The following is a 26,564-nucleotide window of genomic DNA, read 5'->3' as shown; positions in this document are numbered from 1 at the left end:
TGGATAGATATTTATATAGTACCTGATAGGGCATGTGAGTTTATAGAGAATTTTTTCTCCTTCCTTTCTTTCTTCCTTTCTTTCTTCCTTCCTTTCTTCTTTTTTTTTTTTTTTTTTTTTTTTTTTTTTTTTTTTTTTTTTTGAGATGGTGTTCTGTCTGGCCTGGAACTGGGTGCCTCTGCCCCCGCTTTGTGAATTGCTTCAGTTACAACAGTGTCACTATGTAGCTGCTGGATAAATAACCCAACTAGTGTTAATCATTTTTTATATCAGAATGCTTGATGACTTTCTAGCCTCCAGTTACAGTAATTTGAAGTGTGTTACAGGGTTCAGTTGTAGGACTTAAGACTGGGCGATATAAGATGGTTTAAAAAAAAATGGGATTGGGGGGCTGTGCGTGGTGGCGCTCGCCTTTAATCCTAGCACTCAGGAGGCAGAGACAGGCAGATCTCTGTGAGTTCGAGGCAGCCTGGTCTCGAGTGCCAGGATAGGCTCCAAAGCTACAGAGAAACCCTGTCTGGAAAAAAAAAAAAATGGGATTGGGGATACAACTCTGAAGGTAGAGTGCTTTTCTAGAATTCATAAAGGCTTGGATTTGATCCTGGACAGCACACAACCTAGCACTGGGAAGGAAAAGGAAGGAAGAATCTGTTAGAGGTCATCCTTGTCTACCTAACAAGTTTGAATCTAGCCTTGTATTTGAGAGACCTTATCTTTAGAAATCAAACAACAAAAAGCCAAGAGTACTGGGTTCCATTTATAGCACTCACATAATGGCTCACTACCATCTATAACTCCAGTTCCAAGAGATTCTGAGACCATTTTCTGACTTCTGTGGTCACCAAGCATGTAAACAGCCAAAACACTTGTACATACAAAAAATCTTCCCTTCCCCCAACAAAAAAGCAAAACCTAGAAACTAAAAACAAGAAAGAGAACAAGATGGACAAGTATATATATTTACTGGTGTGTTGTGCTGCTACTGAATTGGAGGGAGTGGATAGTGGCTGCATGGTGCATCTCCAGAGTACAAATATCCTGGTGGAAAGATACTCTAATATTATCTGTGTTAACACTGAGAGGTGAGATTTCTACTTGCAAATTGCCAGTGAAGGTTTTTATTATTGATTTTTGGGAGAGGGTTTTACCTCAGTCTCCTAGTGATGGGATTTTAGACACTCAAACCATTTACTTTATCCTTGTGTTGTGTCTGGTGTATAACGGAAGCATGCAAGAGGCTAAGATTCTTGACATGAGTTTTGAAGCCAGTTTGGGCTCTTATGGGACCCTTTCTTAAACACAATCTCTCTCTCTCTCTCTCTCTCTATATATATATAATATATATATATATATATATTATTTTAATCATTGCAGCTGGAAAAATCCATGAAATATTTTACCAGCAATTTAGAAAATACTTAATTGTGTATAACATGTGGACTTAATTAAATTCTCTTAGGTCTGTATAATTTCCATTATTAAATTTCATCATATAGTACCTTGTTCATTCTCACTACTTCCCCTCTGTCTCCTGCTTTTCTCCCTTTCTGGTCTGCTTCCTTCAATGAATCCCCTTTCTTCCTTAATGCCACATGTGTTTATAAATCCTGTAGTGTATATGAGAGAAATGTAAGCAATTGAGATAAATGTTATCGTGACAGTTTTTACTACAGGTGCTGCTTTTTACTATAGTAATGATTTTGGAGAGTTTATGTGGACAGGAGAGAGGTTATGTATAATTGAAGTGCAAGCTAATGAGTAAAAGGATTTACTTGGGTTGGGGTTGGTAGAGAAGGCCTGAGAAACACTTCAGTAGCACAGTGAAGAAAATATGGCTAGTTGTAACAGCATTTTATGGAAATAAGTAGAAGATAAACAAATGCCAGAAGGTAGTTGTTTATAAAACTGCAGTGCTTTCTTGCATAGCGTTATTAAACATTTTGAACCTTGGAGTGGGTGATATGACATAAATGGTTAATAATGGAATAGCTTGAATGAAAAGAACAAAGGCCGGAAGAGGGATTACAGCAATTACGTTAAAGATTTTGAAGAAAAAAGATTGTACTTTGGATGAGAAAATCATGGCCTGAAACATTTGGTAGCCTGAGGAAGAGAGTTCACTAGGTGTACTCAAATCCTTCTATAACTAATGTAAGTAACATGGTGTGACTGTCAAATAAGCTAGACTATGTATAGCAGAGGTGTATGTGTCTATGGGTGGATTAATTAGTCTCCTCAATCTCAGTCTGTATTTACCAATATTATATTGTAGATGACACTTTGAAGTGATACTTGAGAGTGCTGGCTTCTTGGAGGTAGGTAGTTTTGCTTGCCATTATTGGAATAGAATGATTAGTCAAACATAAAGAACTGAGCATTATGTGTAGGTATATTAAGAGTTGTCTTTCGTGTAAGGAAACAGATTTTGTTGCAGATTTTTTTTTTTGTCTCAGTATATAGAAAACTTTCTAATTAAATGTTTTAAAATAAAACAGCCTTATAATATGTAGTGGCTTTGAGGTGAGTTATGACTATTTCTGGATAACAATTCAAATCTGAGATTGCTAAATTTGCTTGTGTGTTTTCTCTTGTGTGTGAGAGTACATGCAGGTGGTTATCAGAGTTTTGTCTTATGTATATGAGTGTGTACAGGGTTCAGTAGAGAGAGAGCTAGAGAGTGTATGGGTGTACATGTGCCACAGTGATTGCAGAGGGGTCAGCACATCAAGTGTTGGTTATTTCTACCTTGTTTGGTCAGAACACAACCTCAGGTGTTGATCAGTCCTCTTCTACCTTGTTTGAGACCAGGGTATCTTTGTTCTTTGCTGGTATGTATGCCAGGCATACTGGTCAGTAATTTGCAGGGATTCCTATCTCTGTATGAGGTGCTCGTATTATGATGCTACTGTGTTGATTTTACATGGGTTCTGAGTATGGAGTCTCTGGGCCTTATTCTTGGATGACTAGCACTTTATCCCCTGAGCCATCTCTCTACACTCTGATTAGTGGTCAGAATTATCTTTATTTTGTTCTTGGTCACCTCACTGACATTGGTTTTTAAAAACCTTTTTGAGAATCCATTTTGTTAAATATGAAGGACCTCACATTTTATTCAATTTCATAACCATCATGCTGTACTGAAAAACCCTAACTACCTGAGTGACAGTGTCTCAAAAATTAGGGCCTATCATTAAATGAGAACTTTTCATAAAAATCAGGATGATTCTACTCTTGACTCAGGGTTGTTCAGCAGGAAATGAGGTAGGTATTAAACAAAAATTCTCATCTCCTCCCTTCTGTCCTTTGTAGTCTGTCCACACTGATCTCTTGCCTCAGCCTTCCAAGGGCTAGGATTTCAGGTGGGCATCACTGCACTCAGCTTTTTGTTTAGTCATATATGGGTGAAAAGGTTACAGTTTTATTTAATAAATTTGTCATTCTTCATACCTTTTATTTTTACCCTGTGTTGATCCAGGCATATATATGATGGTGGTTTAGAAGCAAGGACATAGTTTTTCTGTAGATAATGGTAGAAATATTCACTACTTAGTAGCAGTGGTGGGACAGGCCTTTAATCCCAGTACTTGGGAAGGCAGAGGCAGGCGGGTCTCTGATTTTGAGGCCAGCCTGTTCTACAGAGGTAGTTCCAGTATAGCCAGAGCTGTTAAACAGAAGCCCTGTCTTAAATCCAAAAAACAAAACAAAACAAACTGCAGTGTTGGTGACTGAAGAAGTGTTTGCTACTTTACAGATAGGCAGCTTCAAGATTTTTTCTTTTGGAGACAGTGCATCTCTCCATAGCCTTGGCCATCCTGGAACTCATCAAGTAGAGTAGACTAGGGTAACCTACACTCACAGAGATCTACTTGCTCTGCCTCTGGAGTGCCACCATTCCCAGCCCTTAGAATTTCTAATTACTGTTGCCTTGATGGAATTTCTATTTTGTTTCTCCTAGTTTTCTTCTAAGGATTTTGGTTGTTTTCAGTAATAATTTGTTTTGGTATAACTTTTTTCAAGAATTTTTTTAAGTTAGTCCTTTTTTAAAATCTTTGTTTGCTTTGCTTTTGATACATGGTGTCACTGTGTAGCTCTGGCTGGTCTGGAGCTCACTGTGTAGACCCTGCATGCTTCAAAACTCAGTAGAGTTCACCTGACTTCTGGAGTGGTGGAGGTAAAGGCATGTCATCACACTTGGCCTAAATTAGCATTTTGAGTAAATATCTTTAGCCATTTGGAGAGAGACAATAGAAACGAGAATATGAATCAAAAGCTTCTGTTAAACATTTTGTATTTTTCCATTTATTCCTGATACTTAGTTTAAATCAGTACTTAAGAGTTACAGACTAGATGAACAAATTGAAAGCAGTTGTTAATATTAACTAAGGCTGACTATTTAACGCTAGACTATGTGACTAGTAGGAGGTTTCATCCAAAAATACAAAATAAGACATTTTTGGTTTTTCAAGACAGGGTTTCTCTGTGGCTTTGGGGGCTGTCCTGGAACTATCTCTTGTAGACCAGGCTGGTCTCCAGCTCACAGAGATCCGCCTGCCTCTGCCTCCCAAGTGCTGTTGGGATTAAAGTAGGCTTGCACCACTACTTCCTGGCTTGGAAAATAAGACATTGTAGTCTACTAGTCATAGCCTCTTGCAATAATAGTTTCATCATTCATTTAGAAAACAATTTTTTTTTTATTTTTTATTTTTTAAGTTTATAGCAGGCTTTTACACAGAGTTCTAGGATAGCCAGAGCTATACAGAAAACCCCTCTATTGGAAAGAGGATTTTAGTCTAAATAATAAGCTGTAAATAAGAATGTAAATGCTATATGAGGAAATAAAGTGTATGCCAAGATTTGTCAGCTTCAAAATTTAAAATTACAACACTGTATGTGGGTGTGTATGGGTGTTTCTGCCTACTATGTATGTGAACCATGTGTGTCTGCCATGTATGTTAACTGGCACCTTTGAAGTTCTGAAGAACTAGAGTTACAAATGGCTATGAGCCATTGTGTGGTTGTTGGGAATCTAATCTATGCTCTCTGAAGAGTAACAAGTATAATTAACTGCTCAGACATCTTTCCAGCTTTGAGAAAAAATTGGCAAAAATTGCAACTTTGAAAGTCCTGTGTTTGGTATGAATATGAGAATTAAATGTAAACCTCTAATTGGCTTGATCAAAAATAAAGGCATGAAATTTCTAAACTGTAGATAAAGTGTGTGAACCTGGAGATGAACAAGGTGATGAGGAGTGAACTCCTTGAATTATTGCTGTCCTGTTACACTAGATATCTCCTGTATTGCAAGACTAGACCTCATGTTGGTTTTTTTTTTTTTTTAAATATTTATCATGTGTACAGTGTTTTGCCTACATGTCTGTTTACAGGCACCAGATCTCATTGTAGATGATTGTGAGCCAGCATGTGGTTGCTGGGAATTGAACTCAGGTGGTCTGGAAGAGCAACCAGAACTCTTAACCTCTGAGCCATCTCTCCAGCCCCGCTCATGTTAGTTCTTTATATATGCCATTTGTGAACAAAGTAGATCTTGAGGTCGAGTGTGTGTGTGATTGGTTAATAAAGGTTTATTTCATGCTGGGTGGTCTTGGTGCACATCTTTAATCCCAGCATTTTGGGAGGTAGAGGCAGACAGATTTCTGTGAGTTCAAGGCCATCCTGTTCTATAGAGTGGGTTCCAGGACATTCAAGGCTACACAGAAAAAAAAAAAAAAAAAAAAACATTAGTCCTGCCTTATCATTGTTATTAACATAAGAATTTGAGATTTTTTTAAATGAAAAGATTTATGAACTACAATTCATAAAATCCATTGTTCCCAGACAAGTTGGAAACTTAAGACATCAGTTTGGCCCAGTGTATGCCTTAATCCTAGCACTCAGGAGGTAGAGATAGGTGGATCTTGAGCGTGAAGCTAAACTGGTCTACAGAATGAACTTTAGAATAGCCAGGCATAAACAGAAAGACCCTGTCTCAAACCAAATAGGAAAAAAAACCACTTTGTAAATAGTAAAATTAATATAATGTCACTTGATAAGGTTGTATTTTGAAGTGTTCTTCCATACATCACTATTCTATAGTATATGGTTACTTGAATATCACATTTACTTTTTATTTTAGCTTTATAGTTGGCAGTCTACCTTTTTTTTTTTTTTAAAGATTGATTTATTATGTGTATAGCATTCTGCATCTATGCATGCCTACATACCGGAAGAGGGCACGAGATTTCATTATAGATGGCTGTGAGCCTCAATGTGGTTGCTGGGAATTGAACTCAGTACCTCTGGAAGAGCAGCCATTTCTCCAGCCCCAAAAGGAAGCTTTTTTAAAAAACTGAGAATACTTGATACAAAGTATTAAAAAAGTTTTTTTCTAAATAGTTTTATCTTTGCATATGATTGAGAATCTTCTATAATGAGTACATCACAAAATAATTTTAAAATGAGGTATATATAATCTTTTTTCCTCTTTCAGTATAATAATCATGAAATTCGTTCCGGAAAGCACATTGGTGTCTGCATCTCAGTTGCCAACAATAGGCTTTTTGTGGGCTCTATTCCTAAGAGTAAAACCAAGGAACAGATTCTTGAAGAATTTAGTAAAGTGACAGGTAAGTTGGACTTAATTGGCTGGAGGTACAACTTAATCAGTAATGGAGAGAATAACTTTTTTGTCAAGTGTTCTAAACATTGAAAATCCAATTTGTTAGCTAAGAATCTCTACCTCAGCTTTATGAGGCAGGTAACCTTATTATTACTAAGCCAGACAGTGGTGGTACACGCCTTTAATCCCAGCACTTGTGTGTGGGGGGGCAGAGGTAGGCGCATCTCTGTGAGATGGATGCCAGCCTGGTCTACAGTGTAAGTTCAAGGACAGTCTCCAAAGGTACACATAGAAACCCTGTCTCAAAATAAAAAGATAAACAGGACAGATGGTGATGGTGCACACCTTTAATCCCAGCACTCAGGAAGCAGGACAGGCAGATCTCTTGAGTTCTATGACAGCCAGGGATACAAAGAAAAACCCTGTGTGTAAGGTGGCTGGATAAGTAAACATTTGAATTGGAGAGATGGCAGTTAAGATCATTGGCAGCCTCAGAGGACCGGAGTTAGATTAGTAGCACTCACTTGATAGTTCTCAACCATCAGTTTTAGTTGACTTGACACACTTTGCTGGCCTCTGGGCACTAGGGCACAGACATACACAAGCAAATAAATTCATACACAAACAAATTTAAAGAAAAAAAGCAGGTGTATGGAGAGGTTTCGAGGGTTATTTCCTGGCAGTTAAGTTAATTTAGGAATGAATATATAGGGCTTGGGATAGGGGATAGAGTTTTTAGCTATCATTTACAAAGCCTTAAAACCTGATGTTAGTACATACACACCTGTCATTGCAGTGCTTGGCAATGATAAGCCATCTTAGCTTTATAGTTGGCGGTCTACCTTTTTGGCGGAGGGAGGAATTTCAGCAAGTGTATTTGAGGCCATTCTTTGCTCCATGAGACCTTGTCTTAAAAAGACAATAAGACAAAACTAAACATGGAAATACATCTGCAATTTGAAATCAGTCTGTGAAATTATTGCACATCCCTTCCTTGCTTTGTATTTATTTCCCATCTCTTCCTTGTTTTGTGTTTATTTCCACACTTTAGCTGTTATTTGCCTGCATGTATGTCTGTGAAGTTGTAAGACTCCTGGAACTGGAGTTACAGGCAGTTGCGAGGTGCTTTGTGGGTGCTCTGAATTGAACACCTGGCCTTTGGAAGAACAGCCAGTGCTTTTAACCACTGAGCCATCTCTCCAGCCCCCTAGTGGTTTTTAATTCTTAGATATGAATGAAGCCTTTTCACCTGTGTTAAAGGAACAAGTGTTAAAAGCAGAGACATATTGTTAACATGGTACTTTTGTTTTTTTTAACATTAATCTACCTACAGTGTTGAGAAAATTATCTTTCTGTTAACAGTCTGTAGAAACATAGAAAAGTGTTCTGCATTAACAGTATTTACTATTTTCCTTTGAAGAATGCCATTGTTATTTGAGAACAGAAAAAGATGCCATTTAAACCAATTTCAGAGATGGTAAAATATGAATAAAAAAAAAGCAAAAGGGTGGTGGATGTAGCTCAACCTAGGTAAGATTTTTACTTAGGCTGAAGACCAGGGGTCTTCACGTGACCATTCCCTCCCAAATAGAATTTTAATGCAATGAATTAATTTAATCATGTTTGACAAAGAGATAGCATTTTTTTAGATGAGCAGACGAATTTTATTTGTCTTATACCTTAGTGGAATCAAAATGGTTCCCATGGCTAGTTAAGTAGTTTGCTTTTGTTGGGTTTTCTGGGCTAGAAAGCTAGGGTAGGGTTGGGTTGATTTGGAAAATTAATAATTTTTTTTTGTGGGGGAGAGTATGTCTCTTGCTTTTGTTTTTTGTTTTTATAGAGACAGGATTTCTTTGTACCAGCCCTGGCTGTCCTGAACACACTCTGTAGAGCAGGCTGGCTTTGAACTCACAGAGATCTGCCTGCCTCTCTGCTGGGATTAAAGGCATGTACCACCACCACCTGGCTTTTGCTTCTTTAAAAGATAATTGCTGTTAGTAAAAGTTTGTATTTTTCATGTTTTATTTAAAGAGTAGCTTATTAAACACAAATTAATTGCTAGTTAACCTACTTTTCTGGGATGTTTGTTTAATTTCAGAGGGTCTCACAGATGTCATTTTATATCACCAACCGGATGACAAGAAAAAAAATAGAGGCTTTTGCTTTCTTGAATATGAAGATCACAAAACAGCTGCACAGGCAAGGCGTAGGTTAATGAGTGGTAAAGTCAAAGTCTGGGGAAATGTTGGAACTGTTGAATGGGCTGATCCCATAGAAGATCCTGATCCTGAAGTTATGGCAAAGGTAATTACAGTAAAGTAAAACAATTTTTATTGGGTTAATAAGAGGAGCATAAGAAAAAACTTAGTAAATGAATTGTTTGCATTGTTTTAAATGTTTTTGAAGGTAAAAAGTTTACTAAGCAATTAGTTATACACTAAAAAATGTGAGTGCACGGAAGGTATTCTAGAGCACTTTCTTTTGAATATTTGAGGGTGATGTAATTAATTTTATTTTATTTTTTTATGAGTCATACCCTGTAACAAAACAAAGGAAAAAAATCAAATAAATGAATTATTATTATTTTTTTTTTTTTCAGCAAACAGTTGAGGGTTAACTCTTGAGGTAACTCTTGAGTGCAGTTTGGATATTCTGTCTTGTCTTTTAGGAATCCCTTTAATAGTTAAAAGGTCATGTTTGCTTAAATCTATAGAAGGCAGTTTTAACTATTGGGAGTGCTGACTACTATTGAACAATTATATTTTGAGAAATTTTCAGGAGGAGGGAGTTAGATGTTCCTGGAAATTGAACCCAGGATCTCATGTGTGATGTGTCAGCAAGCTTTTTTATTTTTTAATTTTATTATGTATACAGTGTTCTGTCTGCATGTATGCCTGCAGGTCAGAAGAGAGCACCATTATTGATGGTTGTGAGGCACCATGTGATTTCTGGGAATTGAACTCAGGATCTTTGGAAGAGCAGGCAGTGCTTTTAACTGTTGAGCCATCTGTCCAGCACAACTCCCAGGATGTTACTAGTATTTTAAAGCACTTTATCCAACATTTCAAAAGCAGTCTTAGGTTTCGATAATCACCATTATAGTATCCCAGAAATTATATTACTGTGCTTTGATTATCTCTATCCCTCAAATCTTGACAGCCCTTCTTCCCTTTTACCATTTCAGAATGTCACATGATTGGTATCATGCCTATATAGATTTCTGAGAGTCCGTGGCAACATTTTAAATGTCCTCTTTTTGTGAATTTTATGTCCTGGCTATCCTGGAAGTCCTTTAGATTCCCCTGCCCCTGCATCCCAGATTCCCCTGCCCCTGCCCCTGCCCCTGCCTCCTGAGTAGTTGGAATGCTGGGATTGAAGGCATGCAACACCACTCCCTGACTTATAGCTAAAAATTCTGCTTTGTTTGTACATTCATATATTGAAGGGATATCTTTTTACTGTTTGGGGGGAGTTATGAATAAAGCTGTTAGAAGCATCTGGATGCAAGTTTTTGTAGGAACATAAAACTTAACAACTCTTCAGTAAATATAAATAGGGAGTAATAACACAAGATTATAAGATAAGAATATGGTTAGTTTTATAAGGAACCGCCTTAAACACAGGGGCTGCATCAGTTTACACCCCAGTTTTTGTGAATGAAAGTTTATTTCTTCCTAATCCTCAGGTTTGAAGCTTTAAAGTGTTGTAATCCCAACATGTTTCTAGGTTGTTTTTGTTTGTTTTCAATACAGAGTTTCTCTGTGTAATAATAGCTCTGGCTGTCCTGGAACTAAGAGATCCTCCTCCCTCTGTCTCCTGTGTTCTGGGGTTTAAGTAAGGTGTGTAGTGTACTTCAGCTTTAGCTTGCTTATCTGTTAATAATTGAACACATTTTTCGTGGTAGAACTTGGTTTGGTAATACCTTTATTATTGTTTCGGTTTTTACTTTTATCAGCAATTTCACTCTTTGGCATTTACCCACAGGAAATTAAAACTATATATACTTACTGGTTGTGTTTCAAGTTAACTTTGTAGGATGGGGTGGTTGCTTTTGGAAATTGAATTCTGGAAAATTTGCTTTTTTATTTCAGGTAAAAGTGCTGTTTGTACGCAACCTTGCCAATACTGTAACAGAAGAAATTTTAGAAAAGTCATTTAGTCAGTTTGGGAAACTGGAACGAGTGAAGAAACTAAAAGATTATGCTTTCATTCATTTTGATGAGCGAGATGGTGCAGTCAAGGTAAAAAAGTGGTAGAAATTTCATAGGCATCTAAAGAGACCAATATTTTATAGTCTTAAAATCCCATGCTTAATAAATTTGATGCAAAGTTCAAGTTATGAAATTTAGTCAAGCAAACCATTTAAGTAAAAATAGCATCGAGGAAGATCTTTAATTATATTGCAACCATGTTTTATCTAATTTTGACAGAGGTTTCTAGAGTTAATGTTAAATATTTTTCAAGTTTTAAACTAAAATTATTTTGAAAGCAGTTTTATGTTGACCATTGTCTTGCTTTTTAAAGGCTATGGAAGAAATGAATGGTAAAGACTTGGAGGGAGAAAATATTGAAATTGTTTTTGCTAAGCCCCCGGATCAGAAGAGGAAAGAAAGAAAAGCTCAGAGGCAAGCAGCAAAGAATCAAATGTGAGTAAAATTTGTATACTTTAAAGAAAATTATATGTATATAACTGTGGTAGAATTTGTTTTACTGAAACATGAAATCTGTGAACTACCTACCTTAAAAACAACTTGAATTTATAAGTGGGTAATACAGAAATGGCAAGTATCTAAATGTTTACTAAGGTCTTGCTGTTCATATTTTCATGGTAATTCTGTAATAAAAGTAATGAGGTTTTCATATTTTAGAAGACAATTTAGTTATTAAAGTAATGATAGTATCAAATTATTCTAGATTGGGATTAGAGAAGTTGTATTTGTGGTTTGATGAAAGCAATAACATGTATTTGAAAATCCTCTGCATCTCAGTCTTTTACTTAGTTTAAGATGAGGAAACTCTGGAGGCACAGATGTTTGTTACACAGTAAGTAGAGTAGAGATGGCATTGAAATGAGGCAGTGTTTAGGGCTCCATAATTTCTGTGCTTAATTACTTTCACTGTGACTTCTTTGTCTTTTACTGACAGTTTTTATTTTTCATTGGAGGACATTTAACAACATCCCCAGCATTTCTAGATAGCAGTACTATCCACTTACGTCAACCAACTGTTCCCAGTTGTAGTGATTAGAACGGAAACATTATGGTGAGAATTTTTTTAAGTCAGAAAAAGACAATTTACTAATCATTGTGCTATAATAAAAATCATAGTTCATCAAGCCAGGCAGTGTTGGCACACACATTACTCCCAGCCTATGGGAGGCCGAGGCAGGCAGATCTCTTGTTCTTCGAAACAGGGTTTCTTTGTAGCTTTGGAGCCTATCCTGGCACTTGCTCTGGAGACCAGGCTGGCCTCGAACTCACAGAGATCCGTCTGCCTCTGCCTCCCAAGTGCTGGGATTAAAGGCGTGCGCCACCAATGCCCGGCAGATCTCTGAGTTCTAAATTGGGATAGAGAAGTTGTATTTTGATTTGATAAAAGCAATAATATACATTATGCTTTCATTCATTTTGATGGGCTAAATGCTGCTGTCAAGTGGTAGAAATTTCATAGGCATCTAAATTAGAGCAACATTCTCCGTTATCCTTTCTCTTGCCTTGCTATTGGTCATTCGGATCTTTATTATTAGACCAATCAGGTGTTGTAGACAGGCACAATTAACACAGCTTCATAGAGTTAAACGCAACCAACGTATCTTTGCATTATTAAATACTCTACAGCATAAACAAATTAACACATTTTTAATATTCTACAAAAAAACCTTTTGTATTAGAATAGTGTTTTTTTAATCTCTCCATTGTTGGATTAGGGGAGAGCTGTGCCTTTATGAATTGAGTGTACAAAGGGAAATTATTTCTGGAGTTTAACCAAATATGTAAGTTGTTAGCTGCCAAGTTTGGCAACCAAGTTCTGACCTAGGAATTCCATCCACATGGTGAAATGAGAATTAGAAACATATCTCAAAAGTTATTCTTTGACTTCTACCATGGCGTAGTCAGACCTCTTATCCCGAAATAAATAAGTAAATAAATGAACAAAGTAAATTATTTTACAGGTAAAAATTGCTTTATGTTTTTTGGAATTATTGTAGAGCTCAGGTCAGTAATATGCTTCTTAACGTTTTAAGTAATAATACTACTAAGTGAGAAATACTCTAGTGTTAGAATAAATCAGACCACTGAAGAGTTTTAACATTTTTTTTAAAAGGGATTTACTTCTTGTTTATGATATATCTGAGTGTATGTAAATTGTATGCAAACAAGGCCCAGTGAATGACAGAAAATAGGGTGTTGGATCCCCTTAAACCAGCGTTAGAAGCTGTTCTAAGTTACCTTGTCTGTGCTGAGAATCCAGCCAGTTCTTCTGCAAGAGCAGCAAATTCCCTTAACCCGACCTATCTCTCCAGTCCCCACGCCTTTGAAGCTAAAATTTTATGCTTTCATTGTTCAGAGGCATTTTTTTTTCCCTAATGAAATATCTGTTTGGGTAAAATAGTAAGCAATACTACTGATTTTGGTTTACCAGCCAAACTTAACTTAGAAGGGCATCATATGTAGTATCTTTACTCTTAGTAGTAAGAAGCTGAGTATTTTTTTTTAATTTTTTTTTTTTTAAATTAGAAAAAAAAGCCTGCTTCACATGTCATTCCCTGCTCTCTCTCCCTCTTTTATTCTCCCCCACCCCATACCCTTCCTTCCAGGGAGGGTGAGGCCCTCCATGGGGTATCCCCAAAGTCTGTCATATCCTCTGGGGCAGGGCCTAGGGCCTCAAAGATGAGTATTTGTGTTTATGTGTGGTGAAAAATGTCAGAATGATGATGTGGCTTCTTCTATTGTTTTCTTTTTAAGGGTGCATTTCTGTTACAGATTGTTGCTCTCTTGTTTGTAACATTACTTTTATTCTACAGTGCCATGATGTTACTTGTTAGGGTTAAAGGAGCAAACTTGCTCTTCCAGCGTTCCTGAGTTCAATTCCCAGCAACCACATGATGGCTTACAACCATCTGCAATGAGATCAGCTACCTTCTGCTGGTGTGCAGGAAGAATACTGTATACTCAATAAATAAGCCATTTATTTATTTATTTATTTATATTTGTCTTTAGGCCATTTTGCTAAAAAAAAAAGTTCGTCATTTGCTTGTCCTTTATTTGGCATTTCTATTTTATATCATGTGGTCTGTGGTAAAGGAGTTGTAATTCAGAGTGACAAATTTTAAAGCCTAAGAAGTTTGTAAAAAATCTGTTATAGGAATTGTGAAATCATGAAGGATAAATAGAGATTTCTGAATTATTGGGATGTCTGCTTTTATCCTGGTCCTGCTTATTCCTGCTAAGAACTTAACATAGTGCTAATAATTCCATTTTAAAGACTTGAGTTGCTACAAATAAATGCCTACATGCTAGATCACCAATTTGATTTCTACTCTAATCACCGTCTTTTTTCTTTTTACTAGGTATGATGATTACTACTATTATGGTCCACCTCATATGCCTCCCCCAACAAGAGGTCGAGGGCGTGGAGGTAGAGGTGGCTATGGATATCCTCCAGATTATTATGGATATGAAGATTATTATGATTATTATGGTTATGATTACCATAACTATCGTGGTGGATATGAAGATCCATACTATGGTTATGAAGATTTTCAAGTTGGAGCTAGAGGAAGGGGTGGTAGAGGAGCAAGGGGTGCTGCTCCATCAAGAGGTCGTGGGGCTGCTCCTCCCCGTGGTAGAGCCGGTTATTCACAGAGAGGAGGCCCTGGATCAGCAAGAGGCGTTCGTGGTGCGAGAGGAGGCGCCCAACAACAAAGAGGCCGCGGGGTACGTGGTGCAAGGGGTGGCCGCGGTGGAAATGTAGGAGGAAAGCGCAAAGCTGATGGGTACAACCAGCCAGATTCCAAGCGGCGCCAGACCAATAATCAGAACTGGGGCTCCCAACCCATTGCTCAGCAACCGCTCCAAGGTGGTGATCATTCTGGTAACTATGGTTACAAAACTGAAAACCAGGAGTTTTATCAGGATACTTTTGGGCAACAGTGGAAGTAGAAACAATAGGGAATCTGTAAAATTGGAGACTGATAGATTGGCCAGAAACTGGCCCTAAATCTAAACAGGTGCAGTTATAATTTGAGACATCTGGCAAGATTTTCCCTTTATGTATATATTTTAACAATCCAATCCGCTTGGACATGAACAAAGCCACACTTATGTTTCTGGCGAACTGATTTTATTTTTACTTTTATTTTTTTCCAATAATGGTATTCTTAGTTAAGAGAAAAATGAGTTGGCATTCCTGATTGAGAATTTGGCTCATTTGGCTGTAGTACATACAATGTTTCTGGGTAGTGTTTAGATTTGGTGTCTTGAAAGGTAGTTGATTAAAAACCAAGTATGTCTTTAATATCTTGTATCAGAACAACTATTTGTATGTTACCAACTTAAATTGCTAGAATAAGGTAAATTGGTACACAACTGCTATTTTTAATTTAGAACTTTGACCTAATTGGGTTTTCAAAACCATTTGGCTACTTGTATTCTTTATGCTGTTGTTAATTTCAATAAAAAATTCACACCTAAATGTATACTTACTAAAACTGTGTTTACAATTCGTTTTTCACAAAATTTCCTGCAAATTTGGTTGAAATTCTCTAGCATGTCAAGGCCAATTAAAGGGTTTGGGCCTTGTTAGTCCTTGTGTGGAATATGTCTGCACATTACACAACACTGACTTGTTGCAGTTTTCTGCTTCTGGGTTAAAGTGCTATTATACAACAGACTTCTTGTTCTCAACCAAAATTTATAATTAGTATGTGTAGTAAGTTTAAGTTGGTAAGTATTTTTATAACTCTTAACTTCATGATAAAGTATTACAAGGACAATTACAGGTAGTTTCAAACAGTTGTAGGATACACTTAACACTAGTTGTTTCAAGTTTTTTCTAACTTAATCTAAAAATCAATTGAGTATTGCCCTTTTGATTATTTTGTGCAGCATGACTCAGCAAAGAAACAACTAATGTGATATTGGGAATAATGTGAGTGCTTAATTTATGAGATGCATTTTCTTTTAAGTCATTGTGCTTCCCTCTTAATTAAAAGGAAAATAACTTTTAATTAGTAAATACTGAAAGCTTAAATTTACTTCACAAAGATCTCATAGCATGGCTTGTTGCCATTTGTATTTGAGATTGGTTATATGGTCTATAACAGTAGTGATGGGAAAATTAAGTTTTTTTGGTTTTTTTGTTTGTTTTTTTCAGAGGTGGGGATAGGTGTGAGGTAAAAAGTGAACCTGCAACTCTCCCTAAATTTAGAAATTTATATTTTGACAAGCTACGTGAGATAGATACTAAAAAAAAAAAGTAAAACATTGAATTCTAAATTACTAGATAAAAAATCTAAGATGTTTGCTTGTAGATATTTTATGATTACTTCATGTCTTAAAAATGGGAATTGTTATAAATTTATAGGGGCAAGTCCCTTAAGCTATAACTTGATAGGTTTTTCTTTAGTTATGTAGAATAGTTTTAAATAAAATCAGTTTGTAAAAAAAAGTGGGCTTCTCATACCTTAGTCAGATTACACCCCCACATCACCAAAAATCAAACCCAAGATTGAACTGAAAGCAAGTGAGAACCAAGCAAAAATTTCATTATTCTAAAGGCAACTTGTTGGATAGATTTTATGTAAGACTTAGGGTATTAAAGCTTTCTTATTTTTTAATGTTATCATTATTATGTACACATAATTAATTTAAAATGATTTATCTAACTGATTCCTTTTGTTACCTGGCTAGCAGGGAAAAGGGGTCGAGGCCGGTCCTGACCTGTTACAATGAAGACTGACTTTCTAAGTGGGATTACACCAGAAGCTTGCAGTGGAGTAATGGTAAGGAAAATCAAGCAACCTTAAATATCTCGGCTGTATAGGAGCATATTCTATTGCAGAAGACCTTCCTATGAAGATCATGGAATCAAATACGGGACATTGAACTAATACTTGGACTTTGATATGAATTTCTTTAACAATTTTCTCTGCAGTGCAAGTTATTAAACTAAAGCTACTCTATTTTCCAAATGTGTTCCAACAAAAATTCTTCATAACTTCTAGCATGGTATCTTAATAAAGAATAAAGTTCTTCTCTTTAAAAAATCTGCTCTAAGTAGATTTTTCCCCTCTTTTTTTTTTATATTAAGGATCTCAGCAGTGGTATTCTGAAATATTCTCTTGAATTTGTGCATTTAAATTTTATTGCAGTGATATAGATGAATGCCACTGTTGGTACCCTTAAATTTAATTTCTGCTCACCAAGGTTAATCATGATTGTCTATATCTTTTTTATAGTAATCACTTTTGAATTGTGTTCAGATGCAGTTTCAGGTGTAATCATCAGAGCTGGTTAGTCAGGCATTCCAGATAGTGGTTCTTTTCAGAACCTTTTTTAAAGGGTTGGTTAACTACCTCAGTAGCAGAGGATTGAACTATACCCTGTCTGTACTGTACATAGAAAATCTTTGTAGATAAAAGCAAGGCTTGTTAAAATATGATATGAGGGTAAGATTTTAATAAACCAAATGTAACATTCTTAGTTGCCTTTAGTTTCAGAGGCTTGTAAGACTTCCTCATGACCATCATAACAGGCCTTGCTTTTGTCGTATTTTGTGGCTGAAAAAGCAGCCTTGCTTCTTCAGATATTGTAGTTATTTGGATGTATAATAGTTTAGCAAGATGTTACTTTTGTAAGACATCAGATGTTCAAAAAGTGCATCCGAACTTGTACTAAATACTGCAGTGTCCCTTTATAAAAAGTCAGACTAAAACTGACAGTTGTACAGCAAAGCCTGACATTTGGATATTTTGAAGTTTTTTCATAAATCATAGAAATTAGTATATGGCTGTAGTTTAGCTTTTTAGGTAAAAGGTATGTTTCATTAGTGCATTTGTTACTGCTGATCACTATAAAAATGTGAATCAGCTTTCCATTTCTTATGCAGGTCATGATAACTTGTAGAGTAGAGTACAATCATTTGTGCTATGTTTTTAATTTTCTAAAGCACCTTGATGACAGTGAGTGTTCAGTGGTGAAGCATCCTCTATTGAATCACCCTCAAAAATTTTTTTGCCAAGTCCTAAGTTGATAGCTTAAAGTCAAGTAAAATTATAGTTTCAAGTAGGACTTGGTATAAAGAAATACCTTCTCCCCTTCCCCAAAGGGATACTGCAGTTATATCACATACCCAATAGGCACCACGATGAAGATCAGAGCTTATACCTAATTAAGGTTTTATACACACCAGTTCCCCAGTAAATGCAAATTTAACAAGAAAATTAGACATGTCATATGTTCAAAATGCTCATGGCAAACAATCATTTTGCATTCCTGCAAATAAAATTGTTTTATACTGTAAGCTGGAGGCGAGTGTAACTTATTTTTGTAATAAAGTTTTTATTTTTTTTATGTGTCATTAATATAAATGTGTGTTAGTATAGAAAATCTTCTGGTTTAAAAAACTTAGAGTTGCACACATTTCAGTATGTTCATTTGTACTTACATAATTTTAGAATAGTGGTTGCCAATAGCCTGTATGTTTCCCATTAATTGTTTTTTTTTTTCTTTCTTTTTTGTTACTTTAATAAACCATTTTAGTATGTTGTATGTCAGTTACTGGGATAGCTGGGGCATAGAGTGTAATTTAAAATTTGTCAATAAGTATTCATTGGAATATTTGTAAATGTGCCTTGCCGGTTGTTGAAACTTACCTACAAAATGAGTATGGGGTGACAAAAATTTGTTCCTGGTGCTTACTGAAACTTTCTTCCACTGATTTTTATATATTACCCTGTGCTTTTTAAAAGTACATCTCTGAAATCTTAGTGTAAGTTTGAGGGCTACACAAAACATGTACATTTCATTCTAACATAGTAAGTATACTAGGTCGTGGAAAGTGGGTAAATTAAATGTAGCCTTCAGCAAAATCGATTCTCAGTGTAATCCTTGGTGCTGGCACTTCCCAGGTCCAAGGAGTATAATGATCCCATCTAAGAGGTCATTGCCATGCCTATTGGCACTTAACTGTCATACCATTTTTAACGGACACTGTCAAGGTCTTTTAGTTAATTCCTAGATTATTTGTTGGGAAGCAAGAACAGGTTTGTTTGACTTAACTGCATTGTCAAAGTTGAAAGATGAACACTTTTGTGAGTTCACAAATGTGTTCTTTAAGAAAACATTGAAGTATGGAGCTCTGGGTTTCTAAGACTTGGCTTTTAAGTTGGGGGACATGGGAGGGAAAACTGTTTTAAAAGAAATTGCAGAATTGATTGATGGTTATACTTAAGGGTAATGTAAACAATGGTGATGAAATATAGACTCAAGTGAAAATACTTGACAGTGTTCATTTTAATGACTTTGAATTTAAGCCATTATAATTACTTTTAAAATTAAATATCATTTGCACTGTTCTGATAATGGGTGCAGTTTTTGAGCAATATAATCAGAGCTAAATATGCATGTAGTGATTAGTGATGTGAACAATTAAGTTCTGAGAAGAAATACTAACCGTGGTACTTTCAAACTTAAATTTCTGTAGTGAAATCAGTAACAAACTCTTATCAGAAATCAAGAAAAACAGGCAATGCATATAAACATAATTTTGAATGTTGTGTGGCCTATAAAGCAATAATGCAATTTATATGGAATGTCATGGGATATGAGAAATGGAAATGCAAAAATAACTAATCCTTTAGTAAAAATGTCAACATGTTAAAAGGGGGAATGTTAACTAATGTAGGTTATTGCATTTGTGATTTGTTTATGGGTTCTTGGCTTTGACAGCTTCAAAGAATGGACAGATGACAAGTTAAATTTTGTATATATTGTCAAGGAAAGGGTCTTTAATAGTTAAGTCCCTTCCTAGAGGTAAAACGTATATCCTTAAAAGAATTTTGATTGTTGAAAAGTTACCTAACCAAAACAGACGCAAGATTTTGTTTCTGCAGACTACTTGGCAATCAAAAGTGTTCATAAATTTAGTTTTATCAGTTTTCTAGGAAGTTACTTTGTGACAGAGTTGTGTTAATTATATTCTTCCCAAGCATGTCTTTTGTGCAAGAGTTTTAGTCAATGCAATTGAATCACATGTTAAAAATGGAGAATTGAATTGCACAAAAGGAATCAGATGCTCACGATGGCACTTAATAGCATCATGAGAAACTTACTGATTACTGCAGAACTTTTACTATTTGATGCAAATCTGATTAAACAAAAGTATAAACATTTTCTCATGATTAGGAATGATACAAATGGATTAATGGAGAGATCTGGGCTATAGAATTGTATATAAGATATTTGAAAAGATGTATTTAGTATTAGGATGAACATCATCTACATGGGAAAATTAACTTTAGTACAGCTTTTTTAAAATTACTTGGTCAGAAACAGCATCATGTTATGATGACTATTTCTTGGAGAAATTAAAATATAGAAGGGCTTCATGCATTAAAAAAGGTAGCTAATCCTAGAGTAAATGGTTGCTCAGGTTTCTAAAAACTCTATTAATACCCTCCAAGACTGTTTTCTCCCCACTTATACATAACATAAACAGGAATTCAGTGATGGGTATAAAGTTAATGAATAAATAACTTACTTAAACAATACATGGAACAGACTTCTTGGGGTGATTTTTATGGTGTAGTATTTACTTAGTCTTACCACTCAATAGGGCATGCCACTAAGATGCTAATTATGACCCAAGGCTCACACAGGCAGTTTTTAAAAACTGAGCCAATGTATAGATGGACTTTTGGAGTCTGTCACTTTTTAAAAGTTCTTAAAACATAAACCATATTAGCACCACAGTCTGCCTTCAACAGTGTACCTAAAATGCTTTTCAGGACCAGAAGAATTCAGTTGGGCAACCTTTTTTACAAATGCAAATCAGTATTACTCTGGGTCAAAGATTAAGTTTTTAATATTAACAGTAGTCTGGTAAACATTTAGAAGTCTGACATTGAGAAACAAAAGCTTGTACCTGAGTATTTTAATTAAAAAAATTAGATTTTAGCTTATTTAAATTCTTTTTACATTTATTTATCCATAGAATTTATATTTATTTCATTCCTTTCGTCTCACTGAAAGCTGTCTGCAGGCTTCTTGATTTGGATTAGATGTGTGAAGTACTGTCTTTCGCCAAAAACCTCAAATTACCTGTTTTTTTCCCCAACTTAGTGGGTTTGTGCTTGTTTGGAGATCAGTTCAAAAACTATCTGTACTATCTGTACTGCCTCTGATGTTAAGATTTTATGTATAGCATAAGGAAGCTAGCTCTGACTATATTTTCCTAAGAATAAAGACCTATTTTTGTAGCATGTCTTAGGATCTCCAGGAGTCCAAGAATTATTGTGAGTGTCCTCCATTTCATGATTTTTCACTCAACAGCTTTTTAATAGACACTTGGAATCTTTAGAGCTTTGTCGCCTTTTGATCATGCATACATTCAAAGTAACTAGGAAATGGTAAAAACAAATTCCCCGAATACCTCTGATTGCAAGCCACATGCCTGGAAGATGTATAGAATAAATGTTTTGGGATGGTCTTCATTTAATTTTAAGTTTTTGAAATGGTTACATACATGCCAATAGATTTATGAACTCCATGATAATTGTTTTGGGAACATGCTTCACCATGTAGTGTTCTTCTATTCTCCAGTTTTATTTCTGGCAAATAAAATTTCTTTGAAGATTGGAAAATGAGATTGAAGTACCAAATAATTCAGGAGAGGGAAGAAGAAAATGATCTCTTGATAAAATTTGCATTTAGATTACTGCAACTCAGTTTATGTGAATGAACTCTGCTCCATTGCATATTAAAGTCAGTGGCCACATTCAGGACTTGTAAGTATATTCAGGGTTTTCTGGTTCCTGGTTCCAGGCTACAGTTGGAGGTGGGGCTAGGAAGGAGGTGTAGGGGTGGTTTGAAATACTTCAGGAACCTTGCTATTTGATTTAAATAGCTTCTGATGTAGTTACCCAGGGTTGGTATTTATTGATGAGATTATTATTTCAAGACATATGAATGGGAAAGTCCTGGTAAATCACTTCATAAGCCATTTAGAGATTAGTGTCTTAAATGTCTAAAATGTATTTCTGATACAATAAATTTAGTTGTGATTAAAAACAGGGTCATTATAGAAGTTGCTTTTTAAAATGACTCAGTTTGTATTACCATTTAAACTTGATTTCTGATTTGAGAATTACAAAGGTTACATGTAATTTTCATGTGTTGTCATTCCTTTCTTAAACTATTCTGAAAGCATTGTGATGAAATTTCAGCTTGGAGGGAAGTTGTCAAGTTTTTGCTTTTTCATGGAAAGGGCTCAAAAGGATTTGGACAGACAGGCTATTACTGCAGATTGAGTAAAATAAGACTTGCTAACAGTAATAAGATGGTAGACTTCTATATGGCATCCCACAGAAGTTATTAATGGTGTTAACTTTAAAGTGAGTTGAAATTTGAGTAGTCATGGTATTTATAAAATTACAAAATACTATAATATTTGAAGGGCAGTTTGCTAAGCCTGGAGGCATATATACCATTATTTAAAACCTAAGGAGAGTATTTTTATTGGTTATATAAGAGTTATCTGTACACGGTGGTGCATTGTAAGTCCAGTTAGAAGCTGGAAGATGTAGGAACTCCAATTGTAATTGCTTTACATTATCTACTACGCCATGACAATTTGAAAAGTGTATTCGTTACTTTTTTTGGATGTCCCTCAGGGGACAATAACTAAGAGAAAGCAACTAAGCAATACCATAACATTTATATGTTAGTACATTACACTTTCAACTTCTGTTCTATAGTAAATGAATGAACATGTAGTGTAGTGTAGTTTTAAGAGTTCACTTTTTTCCTCTTGAAATGGTGAAAAGTCACATGTTAGAAAAAATTAAGGACAAATGCAACTCCTTTAGAGTTTGCCATGCCTCCTGGGTTAATGTTCATTTTAATAAAATTACACAAATTTTAGCAGATTTATTGGGTTTATGAAAATCCATTTCGCATTTAGGAGCGTCATGTAAAGGGCACAGGGAAGATACTATGATCAGGTTTGTATGGCTTGCTGCTTCCTGATCAGTTTGCTTAAGTTACATAGTTATGATTTTTTTTTTTTTTCCTTTTAGAATGGAAGCTCCTTGAGGGCAGGGCATCTTTGTATGGTGTTATGCAAGCCAGCTCAAAAACCAATCTTAAGCACTTTTCAGTTAGTAGATAATGATAAACAATATAGCTGGCTTGCTATATTGTTTAATTCATTTTAAATCCTTTGAAATGCTAACTTGAATCTGCCATTCAGGTTATGAAATTCCATGTTTAAATTGTCAATATGATTTTAAGAACTTCTAAATAGCATTGCTTTTAATTGTAGGACCAGATACAGTAAGATTTAGGTGCTTTATGTGTTCTATAAATTTCATACACTTGTGTGAAAGTCACTATTTACGTTTTCCTAATTGGAAATTGGAGGGAAAAAATGCTTAACTCATCCTTGTCAGTGGCCCTCTGAGAATTCAGCCTATCAATTTTCGCTTATGATAGTGTTCAGTTTAAGTGTATGGTGCTACAGAAAACCCTTTGTGTTCATTAATGAAGTAGTGGTACTGAGTTAAAGGCTTTTAGTCATGATATCTATAAAGTTCTTTATGCAGCTGTTTGAATGAGAGGGTAATTAAAGTTTTGAAATCACTGATTTTTAATAATATCTACACTACCACTACTTTTAATTTGGTAAACAATAACTACATCTACATGAATAACCTTTTATTTCTGCCAATTGTTAGGAGGTAAAAGATCATGAAAATAGGCTGTAGTTTTGTCTAAAAATGCTATTCTTGTTGGTAGTTGACAGTTTAGCTTGAATAATACTGTTTTGTTTTATACTGAAGATTGGATTCAGGACCTTACATGAAGCCTTCACTTTGCATCAACCCCTGCTGATAATAACTTAAAACTTATTGGAAGTCACTTAAAATAGCATAGGGTATGAAATATGAAAGTCTTCCCATGTTCCAGTGCACTCGCCACTCCTGTAGTTTTAGTAGTAACGTTTAATCTCTTTGTTTTTGTTTTAGGACAAGGTTTCTTTGTAGCTCTGGCTGCCCTGTAACTCACCTGTGGACCAGGCTGGCCTTAAAATCAGATCCACCTGCTTTCTCTCTCTCTCTCTCTCTCTCTCTCTCTCTCTCTCTCTCTCTCTCTCTCTCTCTCTCTTTCTGGTTTTTCGAGACAGAGTTTCTCTATGTAGCTTTGGAGCCTATCCTGGCATTCGCTCTAGAGACCAGGCTGGCCTTGAACTCACAGAGATCCATCTGCCTCTGCCTCCCGAGTGCTAGGATTAAAGGTGTGCATCACCATTCCTGCTTCTTTTTTTTTTTTTTTTTAAGTTAATTAATAATAACTATTACTACGGCTAAGCACTATTTCATCGTTTTGAAGAATTTGGCTTATGTTACTATGCATTTATCATTATTGCTTGGGAAAACATGTGCCAGGTTTAGAAGCACTGTCAGCACCCAGGGTGAGACAGGATTGAATTGACACCATCCTGGAGCATATGGTGAGACAACAAACGAAACAATAGGTTAAGTAAACAGCATCAAATACATTGCCTTCATCTCCTAATTACTACTAGTTGTGTTACTTATTTTTTCTGTCAGAATTATTGACACTTATACATTAGCCTTGTCTGTAGATTGAAGATAGCAAAACAGTATAGTATGTAATGTACATTTTTACTATGCCAAAAATGGGCCTTTTGAAGGGAAAAGCTAAGACAATGAATTAGCTTACTGTATTATCATTTGTCTGGATAGATGCCATTATTGAAGAACTGTGGCTTGATCCCCCCTCCCCTCACCTCCCCTTGTGTTTTTAGTTACCTTTGTTAAGATAATCTTACTGGGTTCTTCTCATTACTTGCTTAATCATTGTGAGATTCTTTTTATTTTTTATACTGCTGAGTTCTATAGCTTGTGCTTCAGTTCATTTTGAATTTTTCAGGTAGTAACTTGAAAAGCTTCATGATGTTTAAACACTTATGGTGGAAGAAAGCTATTATACCCTTGCTCTTGTTTGATATTTGGGGATCATTTTTTTTTCTCAGAACTTCTGAGATTTTTTTTTTTTTTTTGGTTCCCAAGACATGGTTTCTCTTCCTGTAGTTTGGAGCCTGGACGCTCTAGACCAGACTGGCCTTGAACTCACAGAGATCTACCTGCGTCTGCCTTCCAAGTGCTTGGAATAAAGTAATGCACTACCACCCATGGGCTTAAGAGATATTTTGATGTTTAATTTTAAGTTGTTTTGTTCAGACTACCCAGCCTCTTTCAGGATTCATGTATAGGTCATAATTTAGTCCCCTTGTGCACCCTTTTTTTCTAAGTCTTGACTCCCTCAGTCCGGCTTTTTTTGCTTTCAGTGTCAAGCTTTGAGTTTGTTTCTGAGTGTGTTGACATACATTTATGCACCCCCCACACATCATTTTTCTTTGAGATAGGCTGGTCAAGAACTCAAAGCTCTGCCTGCCTGTCTCTCCCTCCTGATTGCTGGGAATAAATGTTAGTGCCAGGCTTACAGTTTTTTTTATTGGGGGGGGGTAAAGTTTTGTTTATTAAAATAGCATGATTCAGCTCCTAAGCATGAACGTTAAGACACAGGTGCTCTTAATGGGGGCAGTGGTGGCACACGTGCTGAGGGCTGAGACAGGTGGATCTGTGTGAGTTCAACGCCAGCCTGGACTACAAAGTTACACAGGTCCTCTGAAATAAGATAACCAAGATGTAGATTTCAAAGGGGAGCTGCTTGCTTTGTTCTTTATTTTTTGGTTAATTTTTATTTAATGACTCTTCAGTCTTGTGTTTAAGCCTTCTCCTAAGACACATTCACTTTTTATATTTCATTGAATACTTTTCATAATATATAGTGCATAATTTTACATTAAATTAAGTGCACCTTCTTGATCAGTCTTATGTTTTCAGAGTGGTCTCTCTAAATCAGACCACAATAGCTATTCATAGGTTCTCATTAAGACTTAGAACCTATGGTTGGGTTCCTTCTCTTGTGAGGTCACCACCTTGAACTTCTTACAGATGTGTTGTTGATATAGCCTACTCAGCTGTGTACTTCAGGAGTCAAGCATTGATTAATCCTAAGTGGATGAATTTTAACTTGATAACCTAAATTGGAAACTGTCCATATGGTTATTTTTAAGCTTTGAATTTTTTTGTTTGTTGGTTCCTTATTTGTATTTATGAGAATTGATGAAGTCTAGTATCTATCGACTCATAACTAATTGCCAAACTTTGAGAGAGAGAAAAAAAAGACTATTTCTAAGGTTTTATTTCAGATTAGGAGGAGAGGAATAACACAGTATTCACTTTGAGATTGGACATAGACCTTAAAAGTGGTTTTATAACTTGTCACCCCACTTTCCTCCCTTACCAATTTTGCTAGCTAAGCGGTCTTGCCTATTGCATTCCTTGGGAAAAACACTTGTATGTATAGTCTAGTGCAAAGTTTGTAGGAGCTTAAATTCTTAAGCTTTTGCAGGAGAAAATAATTAACTTTGTTAATTTTTTAAAAAAAGATTTATTTATGCAAAATTCTTCCTTCATACCAGAAGATACCAGATCTCATTATGGATGGTTGTGAGCCACCTTGTGGTTGCTGGGAATTGAACTCAGGACCTCTGGGAGAGCAGCCAGTGCTCTTAACCATTGAGCCATCTCTCAGTGTTAGTTAATGCATTTAAATAATTGTTAAGTTGAAGTTTTAAG

At 35.7% G+C, this 26,564-nt stretch overlaps 1 protein-coding gene across 4 annotated transcripts in view; it reads left to right on the top strand.

Moving 5' to 3' along the window:
- Window positions 1-21,100, top strand: part of Syncrip (synaptotagmin binding cytoplasmic RNA interacting protein) — a 34,068-nt gene extending 12,968 nt beyond the window's left edge. For 2 of the 4 annotated variants that reach the window (XM_027410987.2, XM_027410990.2), the window contains 5 exons: window positions 6,488-6,623; window positions 8,715-8,920; window positions 10,708-10,857; window positions 11,141-11,262; window positions 14,187-15,314. In XM_027410987.2, the coding sequence (XP_027266788.1) occupies window positions 6,488-6,623; window positions 8,715-8,920; window positions 10,708-10,857; window positions 11,141-11,262; window positions 14,187-14,778 (1,206 nt within the window). In that variant the 3' untranslated portion in view covers window positions 14,779-15,314. Of the gene's footprint in view, window positions 1-6,487; window positions 6,624-8,714; window positions 8,921-10,707; window positions 10,858-11,140; window positions 11,263-14,186; window positions 15,315-16,527 lie in introns of those variants that run through there. The other 2 variants (XM_027410989.2, XM_027410988.2) reach the window with 2 other exon arrangements.
- Window positions 21,101-26,564: the final 5,464 nt, after the last annotated feature.

The sequence above is a fragment of the Cricetulus griseus genome, chromosome 4 (assembly GCF_003668045.3).
Source record: "Cricetulus griseus strain 17A/GY chromosome 4, alternate assembly CriGri-PICRH-1.0, whole genome shotgun sequence".
NCBI lineage: Eukaryota > Metazoa > Chordata > Mammalia > Rodentia > Cricetidae > Cricetulus > Cricetulus griseus.
Note: the sequence above shows the minus strand (reverse complement) of the source record. Positions and strands in the feature narration are given on the sequence as shown.